This window comes from Miniopterus natalensis, chromosome 11 (genome assembly GCF_054644295.1).
Source record: "Miniopterus natalensis isolate mMinNat1 chromosome 11, mMinNat1.hap1, whole genome shotgun sequence".
Lineage (NCBI taxonomy): Eukaryota > Metazoa > Chordata > Mammalia > Chiroptera > Miniopteridae > Miniopterus > Miniopterus natalensis.
In genome coordinates, this window is record NC_142091.1 from 41,327,878 (window position 1) to 41,338,865 (window position 10,988).

Consider the following 10,988-nt stretch of genomic DNA (forward strand, 5'->3'; position numbering starts at 1 on the left):
TAGTCAAGTATTTCAAGTAACAAGCATGAATCTTGTTATATTGACTCTTCTATAGAATATTGAGTGATCATTAATTTTTAAGTTGCAGATACTTCCTATGGAATTTTTTACATTCTTATGAGTTTCTTCGCTTTATTAATCACTACTTATTAGAAAATATACTACACTCACACAACAGAAAATCAGTAGCAACAGAGAGCAGAAGGGGGGTCCCTTTCAAATTTATTAAGGTTTAAGTAAGCTCCCTAAAATTCAGGTGCACACAAAATACAATATGGCTACTAGTTTCCTTAGAATTGAGAAATTTCTATAATGTGTGATCACTCTTCCCCATTGAAATCTGGTAAAATACCTGATGTCAGCAGAAGAAAATGTCATATCTGTTATGAGGAATAAATAATTTATTTTCACTCTTCCTTTCCCATTCTGATACCATCTCTGCAAACAATTTCAGCAAAATCAGGCAACCTTTACCCTTAGAAAACTGAGGACATAATCTCGAATTTTCTTAGTCCTAACACCGTACACAATGGGGTTAAGAAAAGGTGGAATCAGAAGATACATGTTGGCAATAAAGATATGGATCTGGGGGGCCACATTGTGGCCAAAACGGTGAGTGAGGAAGGTAAAGACAGCTGTGGAGTAGAAAACTAGGATGACGCAGACATGAGAGCCACACGTGCCTAGAGCTTTCAGACTTGCTTCTCGTGATGGAAGACGAAAGACTGCCCGGAGGATGAGAACGTAGGAGACAGCAATGAAAAAGCCATCACAGGAACCAATGACAGAGGCCACACTGAGGCTGTAACGCTTGGTGGCTCCTGTGTCCACACACGCCAGCTTCACCACAGCCATAAACTCACAGTAGGTGTGGGCAATTTTTCGAGACCTGCAGTAGGGGAGCTGTTTGAGCAGAATGGGATGTGGGGAAAAGAAGGCTATGCCCCGAATCACCACAGTGATACCCATGACAGCGATGTGAACGTGGGTGAGAATGGTGCTGTGGCGCAGTGGATGACAAATGGCCACATAACGGTCAATGGCCATGGCCAAAAAGAAGCCCGATTCCATTGCAGTAAAGCTGTGGATGAAGAACATTTGGGCCAAGCAGGCATCAAAGGCGATGTCATGGGCTCCAAGCCAGAAGAGACAGAGCATGCGGGGCAGTGTAGATGTGGAGAGGACCAGGTCAGTGACTGACAGCATGCACAGAAAGAAGAACATAGGCTCATGGAGGCTTCTCTCTGCCCTCACCACAGCCAGGATGGTCACATTCCCCATCACAGCCACTATGTACAAGGAGCAGAAGGGAATCCCAATCCAGACATGCAGGTGCTCTAGTCCTGGGATGCCCATCAGCAAGAAGGTGACAGGAGATGTTTGAGATTTATTGGCTGGTCCCATTGTGCGGCTCTTCTTTGTCTTTTGTGGATGGAATTCTCTTTTTTAGGGTGGAAATTTTCTTCCAAGGTCATCACACCAAATCTGGCAACAAATGAAAAACACATCTGGAAGGTCCTAAAACGTCATGTTAGAAAACATAAAGGTTTGTAATTTATAGTGAAAAAAACTTAGTAATACTAGGCAAAACTATGTAACCAGACACAAAGTACTTACTGTAAAGCAAGTTATGAATCTCACAGATTTGTTAAAAACAAAACAGAAAATCTATCACCATTAACATCTATGTACAATAAAATTAATTCATCGCTTTTGAATTCACACTTTGATTTAATCATAGGACCGAATTAGCTTTTGATAGAAATGCCTGATATTATAAATGGAGTAGATCTTAGAGTCATTCTTAAATAGAATTTTCTAGCTGATGTCTGAGTACTCTCAAGTAAGGTTTCTCATTTCTTAGACAGTCCATTTCATGTCCTAGTACTGTCACAGAACCAAACCCCAAGAGATCGGAGATTGTATTGCCCTTTCCTATCATGATACTTTTTATAGACTCACCTGTCCTCTGCATAGAAAACTTGACAAAATCTGAAGTTTTCCTCATACCTCCATTGTTTTCTTCTGTCCCATGAAACATTTCCAACTTATATACCTACTTATTTTAAGCTTAGTTTTCACAAAAATTCGAACTTCCTACCTCTTCTGTATATTCCTCAATGTACCTAGTTTTTAACTTTTGTTTCTTGTATCTGAATATACTAGTCACTGTAGAGATCCATGTACTTGGTATCTCTTTTGATCTATACACTATTAGTGTGATTTTAGTTCATGTAATTAATATACGAAGGAAGGAAGGAAAGTAATACTTAGTGATCCTAATATGCAAAGGACATCCTCTGGAATCTTGGCAAATGTTAATTTTTAGCTGAATATGTAATGCAAGCTAAATACTGTCTTTCTAATTTTACCAGTTAAGAAGTAAAAGCCCAGAGTGTTACAAATAATTCAATGTCATCACAAAGAGTGGCTGAGACACAAGAATTCTAACACAACTCTGCATGACTACAAAGTCCACACTATTTCCTTTTTGCCAAAAATCAATATTTTCTATCACAGATGTTAAATTTATAGTCAAATTTAACCTACTAATATTTTTCATAATTTTAAGGTTATATTTCTCAAGATGATTTTTTTATTTTTAAAAATCATGTTCTTTATTCATATTTTCATTGGTGTGTTTGCCTATTTTTAAAATATTTATCTTTATTGTTGAAAGTATTACAAATGCCCCTCTTTTTTCCCCCGATTGACTCCCCCTCCCCCCCACCACCCCAGGCCTTCATCACACTATTGTCTGTATCCATGGGTTATGCACATATGCATATAAATTCTTGGTTAATCTCTCCCCCTTGCTCCCCACCCTCATCCACCCTGCCTTCCCTCTGAGATTCATCAGCCTGTTCCATACTTCTATGTCTCTGGATCTATTTGGTTCATCAATTATTTTGTTCTTTAGATTATTTTAAACAAATGCTTTAAAATTAGCTTTTTTATTTAAACTAGATAATCTGTAAAATATTTTTTATTTTATTTTATTTTGTTTTAAAAATATATCTTTATTGATTTCAGAGAGAGGAAAGGAGAGGGAGAGAGAGAGACAGAAACATCAATGATAAGAGAGTCATTGATCGAGCCCGCAACCCAGGCATGTGCCCTGACAGGGAATCGAACCCCGATCGCCTGGATCCTAGGTTGATGCTCAACCGCTGAGCCACGCCTGGCTGGGCTGTAAAATATTTTTTAGACAATACTTTAAAATAATCATTCCCATGTGTTTTTTGCATTATCATTGAGCACTTATCCAGGTTAACACCCTGAATATAGTCAGTATTTTCTGTTGATTCTAATGGTATTTAGTGAATATCCATATTGAAGCAATTGAAATGCTACTTTGAAACAAGTATAGGCCAAAAGCAGAATTTTTATCATTCTAGAAAATTGTATTTATCCCTCTAAAATACTCTATATACTGTTCATTAATTAGAAATGAATCTGTTGAACTTAATAATAATGAGATTACACATACTGAACCCCGCAGTAATCTGTAAAGTCTAATCAAGTATCTCTTTGTACTAGAATATGACTTAATTATCCACTATTTTGGGTGGAAGGTAGAGCACCTTAACCTGACTACACATTTGATTAGATATATTACCAGGGTAATTTGGAAATTTTCTCAGTCTGACCCGGCTTTATAAAATGATCATTTATATAATACTTTAAATTACTATGATATTTGACTGAGAGGAAGTAAAGTTCAATAAATCTTGAAAATTATCAGCTCTTATAAGTAAGACTTCTGTCTTTTTTCCCCTTTCATGTGATTATATTTATTCCTATTATAGGCTCTTCTTTCTTATGTCCATGTATTAAATGCATTTATTTCCAAGTAAATAAAAATAAATGAATAAATAAATAAATAAATGCATTTATTTCTATAATAAGTTTTAAGTTGTCTTATAGGTAGTTATTATATCTTTCCCCCCAGTTTTCTCAACTATGAAGTGGGGAAAACAAAGGTTGTTGGGAAAATCAAGTTAATTTATGTTGACAAATTAGTACACTATCTTCCCCACAGCAATTTAAGAAATTAAGCTTTGGAATTTGGTCCTTAGTCCATATGTAATGTGACTCCAGTAAAGCAGCTAAGCATGACATGACAGGTTAACATTTTATATAACAAAATAAACTATCCTGTTCAGCCTTTTCACCTGGTACTCCTTCCATACCCTCCAGAAGGTAATGCCAAACTTCTAATTACTCCCCAAATACAACATGCTTCTTTGTAAAATTGTGCCCCTTTTCACATACATTCCTGATTGCAATTTTCCTCTCCCTACCTTGTATTCATTTTCCTTTGCAAAGTACAGTTTTCTTGTAGTATCTAGGTCAAAGTATCCCCTCTATGACCCTTTGCTGGTTTAACTCAGACAAAAATTTGCAAGATATTTTTTTGTGCATCTTTACTTGTTTTCTTACATTTGATTGTGATAAACCTTATCAAATTGTAGATCATTAGATTCATTAAATATATTATTATGACTCCTGTTTTTCTTATAAGATTAAATTCTCCTCAGTCTAGAAACTTAACATAGCTAGGTATTACCATAACCTAGCCCAAAGACGGGCATTGGATGATGCTTAACAAGAGTACTGTCCCTGCCACCTTCTGCTCCTTGGTAGATCTTTATTTCTGCTTTGCTCTGCTGTGATTACAAGGCAGGGCTCCAAGCATAGAGAGAGTAAGTAATCAAAAGTAGGTTTCAAGTCAAGTACTGCTTTATCTGTGGCTTGAAGATCTTGATTACCTAGATCTCCACTTCCAGAGAAACATAAAGCTATTCACATTTTTCTGTTGGCTCCAAAACCTTTTAAAATTAACATGTTCCTTCAGAGAAGACCTAGATATCTGTACTCACATATGGTTAAAGAGGCAAACAACCATATTTTCATACATCTGATGTTTTCTTATATGTTACCATAAATTATGGTATAATATATCCAGAGGGTCAAGCACACAGGGACTCTTTAAATTTTTTAATACTATACAAAGGTTCCTACAAGCACACCACATCAATGCTCAAATAAGTGCATTCACATATGAACAGGTATATTTAAATCAGCTTATATTTTAAAGAAAAAGCAAAACACTCAGTTTTACCTAGTACAATACACCCTGATTATTTTCAGAATTATTAGTCTTCAGGACAGAAATCCAGGACTGGGTGTGGAAGTGGTAGAGAGAGAGGTCAACCTTTTTTTTTTTTTTAATATGTCTTTATTGATTTCAGAGAGGAGAAGAGAGAGGGAGAGAGAGAGATAGAGACATCAATGATGAGAAAGTCATCGATCGGCTGCTTCCTGCACCCCCCTACTGGGGATCAAGCCCGGCAACCCAGGCATGTGCCCTCTCCTGGATTATAGGTTGATGCTCCAACCACTGAGCCATGCCAGCTGGGCATCAACCTCCTTTTAGAAAATCCATTCAGGAGAACTTTTTATGCCTCACAAAATTTTAGTCTGGAATCTTTCTATACTTTCTATTCTTTCTTATCTGTATAGATCAACTAGTTTGAAGATAAACTACATAAAAAATAATAATATTAATGTCACTAAGAGAATGTAATGGTCTGGCAAGTTTTGAAAAGAAAGAAAATAGAGAGAAATGGTTGGCTATGGCTTGTCCTCTTAATAAACAGACATTTTTTTCACCTTGCTCCTAAATTTTCTTCCTCCTAAAAGTGCTGCTTAATCAGGTTTAATGCTGAGTGGAAAGAAAAGCTTTGATTACAGCTTTCTCTGCTCCAAAGCCTGTCTTAGTCAAACAACTTTAATGTTATTTTAGTTCTAATTTAGAGTATCAGTGACCCTATGACCTCTATACTTTAGCTAATCAACAGGTATTTACATCAGTTGTGGGAGAAAGTGTCCATTTCACCTTCTTACTATGGTGTATGTCTACAATACTTATTCATAACTTTACTAAGGTTTTTCAAAGAGGTGCACATTACCTTTTTGAGAATCTAGTAATTCTATAAATGCAGATATTTGAATGTAGCCCTTTCCTCTCTTTTCCTGTCTTGCATATATATCAACTCACCCAAATTAAAAGCTGAGATTCATCCAGAGAGCCAGTTTCTATAAGGAGTAGTTGCTAAGAAGTGTGCTCAGTGAACAAAAGCTAGGCTTTACTCAGCTCCTAATCACACTGGATTAAAGAGTGTCCATGGCAGGGGAATCAGTGATCCTCTGGGATATGGACCCTTTTCTCAAACTACAAGACTTGAATTACATTCAGATAGAGTAATTATTATTAGCTATCCCTGTGGCATTATTTCTATAGTCTTGTGAATAAGTTATTATTAAACCCATCTATATCAAAGATATAATCAATTACTTTTACCAAAAAATTTTATGATCCACATATCTGTTAGCTATTGCCCTATTTCTCTTACTTATTTTATAGCATAACCCTTAAAATAGTTGTCTATAGTCACTCTCTCCAATATTACTCTTCCCATACTTTCTAAAACCTATTGCAGCCGAGTCTCTGTCCGCATATGGTAAAAGATACAACCATTTTACATCTATAATGTTATGTAGCTCCTACATGCAAAGAGTTTCTATGTTTACCAAATATCTCAAGTGTGTGCACGTGTTGTGTGTTTTCTTTTTTCACAATCATTTACTTCCTTTTCCTTTCTTTGGTTATGAATTTGTACATTTTCACTAAATTCTTGAAATGTGTGTTTAGCTCTGTTATTTGTAGCTAATATTCTTCTCTGTCACATACATTTAAATCTTATGTTTTCTATCTAAGCTCAACTTGAACTACATCTCACAGCATGATTATTCAATCATAGTGTGCTTTTATTTCCCTTTGATTAATTGGAAATTAAAAAATGTAATTCTTAACTTTTGAAACAAATGGAAATCTTTCACATCACTATTTTTGATTTTTTGTTTAATTTCATTGTAGTAAGGTAACATAGGCTATAGGATTTCAATCTGTTGAACTTTGTTGAATCTGTGACACAATACATGGTTAATTTCTGTAAATGTCTTATGTGTGCTTGAAAAGATAAAGTCTTTGTTATGATATAAAATGATTTGTATATCCACTAAATTTGGTTGTTAGTCATGCTGTTTAAATCTTTATTTTTATTAATATTTTCATTTTGTAATTTAATGAGATTTTAAAAAATCTCAAACTATGATTAAATTTGTCTATTTATTCTTATAATTATTTTTCTATCAGAGACTGAATAAACAAATGGAAAGTGGTTGGACCTTATATGACAATGAACTCTAATCCACATGGGACGCCCAGAAGGCCCATCTAAAACCTCTTCAGCAATTAATCCAAAATAGTCAGAACTTGATCAACAACTGCTAACTCCCTATTTTTTTTTTGGTCTCCACAACCAACTAGAAGGAGCCCAGTATGTTTCCTAAGCCAATCATAGAAGAAGCCCACTTCTAGTTAACCTTCTTCCAGTTTTGACATGCTGACAACCTCCATTCAAAGCACACTTCAAACCTTCCCTTTTATTTCCTATAAAATTTTCCTACCTCTCTGATAGCATTTGAATCCCTGTAAAAGGCAAACAATGATGGTTAATTACTGTGACTAGAGCAATTTCTAAATGAATCATCTGTTCTCATATGGTTATTTCAACAGCATTATGAATATTTTAAATATGGCCTAATGCAAAAACTATTTGAGTCACCATCAAGAGTAGTGTAGTAAGAAAATGTTATAATTGTATTATATATCTATAATAACTAATCTTACATGATATTTCATACAAACATGAGTCATTAAACTTCAAAAAAGGAATAAAAATGGATAAAATCACAATCAACAGTGACTAGAAAGATAAATTATGAGGAAATACCAAAACAGAATGTTTTTCTATTTTATAAGTTTGAGATCATCAAAAAATGGGAGAGGCAGCAATAGATATTTTCAAAGAATCAACTTGAACCATGTTGAAGAACTAGAAAAAGGAAAAAGGCAGGACAATTGTAGATATTATTAAGTCTTCTGAAGGTGTGTTTGTGGGACTAAGTATTATTTAGAAATGTTAAGATGAGTCTAGCTAGATGAAATAAACTAACATGTCATAAAAAATTGCACGATGGCCTCTGGAAGGCATATCATGACAGTTTCTTCATCTGTGTTTTGAAGACATTTTGCTAAAATCACATCAATTTCCAAGGTTATAGATTAAAATGCTTTTAATCTAATTGTCCAGGAGATATGGACAACCCCATTAATTAAATCTTACAACTGTATTGTAGCTCAGTGAAAGTCAGAGATAATGATTCTATAACAACACCACTGATAAAGTTGATAAGATAAAACAGAACAGTCTGTGGGAACAAACAGAGCAAATAAGAGCACATAATAGTGGAGATATTGCATTATCAGGCAAATATATTTTTTGAGTAGAATAAAATCTAGTCAATGCTTATTAATATTTTAAAGAATACAAATAGAAAATGTAAGGATTCAGCCTTCTACAAAGAGGGTTAATGTCTTTTCCCCCCCATAAGTCTTAAAAACATGTTAAGGGAAGAGTTAGTTGTTTTAGAATTTGCGAGAAGTCAAAACATGGAGGAACCGGTCTCTAATCCTCTTGGTTCTTATGCCATAGATCATTGGGTTTATCATAGGTGGAACAAGCAGGTAGATGTTAGCCACAAAGATATGAATGTGAGGAGCCACATGGTGTCCAAATCGGTGAGTAAGGAAAGAGAAAAAGGCTGGAGTATAGCCTACTAAGATCACACACACATGGGACCCACAGGTGCCCAAGGTCTTGAGCCGAGCAGCCTTGGATGGAAGACGGAAGACAGTATAAAGGATGACAATATATGAACATAGGATTAATATGAAATCTAACCCTCCAGTCAGGAAGGCAGTAGTTAGGCTGTATATTCTGTAGATCCTGGTCTCCGCACAAGCAAGCTTGATCAGAGCCATAAATTCACAGTATGTGTGAGGGATGACATTAGTTCTGCAGTAGGAAAGCCACCGAAGCATGAAAGGTTGAGGACTGAAAAGCAAAGCCCCACGGAAGACAATCGCCAGCCCCAAATTCTTGATGACTGTGTGTGTCAGGCTAGTAGAATGCCTTAGAGGACTGCAGATTGCCACATACCGATCAAAAGCCATGGCCAAGATAAACCCTGAGGCCATGCTGCATAGTGAATGAATGAGAAATACTTGTACGAGGCAAGCTTCAAAATAGATCTTCTTGTCATGGAACCAAAAAATGCTGAGGATTTTGGGCATGGCAGTAGTGGAGATGATCAAGTCAGCCACAGAGAGCATGCAGAGGAAGAAGTACATGGGCTCATGCAGTTTGGAATCTGTTCTAATAATAAATAGAATAGATACATTTCCCAGGAGTGCACTTAGGTAAACAAGGGAGAAGGGCACTGATAGCCAAGTGTGGATGGCTTCCATCCCTGGAATACCAAGGAGAAGAAAGGCACTGGGATGTAAACTGGTATTATTTGTCAATGACATGATGAAAACTTCTGGCTGCATTCAGTTGTGGAATGCTGTAGATTCTTTCATATTCACCTGTCCATTTAGTTAAGGATGCTTTTATTTATTAATTTATATGAAATATTTGGCAATATTTTGTCCCCTAAGGATAAAGTGATAAATAGAGCCCAATATCTAACTTTAGACATTAACATTCTAGTGGAGGAGAAATGGGTGCAAACCAGTGGTTAATAGCCATGTGATTAATGCAGTGAAGTTATATGAACAAGCAGTTTTATGACCCAGTCCATAGGGATATTTATTCCACTTGTGTAAGTCAGAAGATTCATAGATAAGATGCTTAGTTTTGGTTCTGAAGCATTCTGAACCTTTAAAATAAAGAGAAAATTGTAAACTAAATAAAGTTCACAATGGAAGACTCTAACCTTAACTTTATCACCCTGGTTTAAAATTCATTTGTCCAGAACTATTTGTGAAATATATTAAAATGGCAATGACATTGTAGAATGAAGAAAACAAAAGATTATTTCCTAAATTACACTTGACTGTCCACTATGCCACACTAATTAGCATGCATTGAAATAGAATTTTAATTGCAGACATTCTAGGCTTTTTCCCCCTCAAGAAATGAAAGTTATACAAGTGACAGCAAAAGGTTCTAAACCCAGAGAAGTTCTGCATCTGTCTCCTCAGACTAAGCAAAAATTGGGAGCCACCCTCAGGTGGCTGGTAACTATTTTTAAATCAGGCAATAATCATGCTCTTTTAATTAATATCTCATTCCTTCCCCAAACATCCTTTTTTTTTTCTACAACATTTCCATCCAACAAGTTTAGACTGTGGAGTTTGGGAGGCTGCAGAATTTAGCATTATGTAGCTAAACTGTGCTATGTTCACAAGTCCCACTTTTAACTCTGAGGACAGTTTACAACCAGATGTATAAGAACAATGATAGTGGCACATTGTAACCTAGAGATATATAAATCAAAGCAAGAAAAAATGATGAAAATTCAGGTAGTGAAAAGCCTACAAAAAAACCCAAAACCCTGCAGATTCTATCACTATTATTTTTTCAATTACAGTTGACATTCAAAATTATATTAGTTTCAGGTGTATAACATAGTGGTTAGACATTTATATAATTTACAAAGTGACCCCTGAGAAGTCTAGTACCCACCTGGTATCATACATAGTTATTACAATATTATTAACTATATTCTCTATGCTTATTTTAATATGACCAAAGAGGTGATTGCATAGAAAAGTCCATCTCGGTTAGGAAATATATAGAAGATGCACATCTTCTCAGAGGCGTGCTCCTCAACACCTACTTCAGGTGCCAGTCAGAGAGTTTAAAAGAAATAATAGTCTTAAAACCTAGAGGATGGCATGGGAGAAGAAATAAACGTGTCACTTCGTTTTGGAGATAACAACCACTGAACATACAAAAATTTTTCTCATCTGAAAATAAATAAGAGAAAAGACACAATTATTTGGTAATGAA

The 10,988-nt window shown here is 35.5% G+C and overlaps 2 protein-coding genes across 2 annotated transcripts; both read right to left on the reverse strand.

The window, feature by feature from the left end:
• Nucleotides 1–459: 459 nt before the first annotated feature.
• On the reverse strand, nucleotides 460–1,404 carry LOC107538631 (olfactory receptor 52M1-like). The gene has a single exon (XM_016214948.2). It carries the CDS (start codon nucleotides 1,402–1,404, stop codon nucleotides 460–462), a length of 945 nt encoding a protein of 314 aa, XP_016070434.2.
• A 7,153-nt stretch (nucleotides 1,405–8,557) lies between these two features.
• LOC107538630 (olfactory receptor 52P1-like) lies at nucleotides 8,558–9,502 on the reverse strand. Its single transcript, XM_016214947.2, has one exon. The coding sequence runs from the start codon at nucleotides 9,500–9,502 to the stop codon at nucleotides 8,558–8,560; it is 945 nt and encodes a 314-aa protein (XP_016070433.2).
• Between the last annotated feature and the right edge of the window lie 1,486 nt (nucleotides 9,503–10,988).

Coding starts and splice junctions, on each gene's coding strand:
- LOC107538631 (XM_016214948.2), bottom strand. CDS start 1,404: ATGGGACCAGCCAATAAATCTCAAACATCTCCTGTCACCTTCTTGCTG.
- LOC107538630 (XM_016214947.2), bottom strand. CDS start 9,502: ATGTCATTGACAAATAATACCAGTTTACATCCCAGTGCCTTTCTTCTC.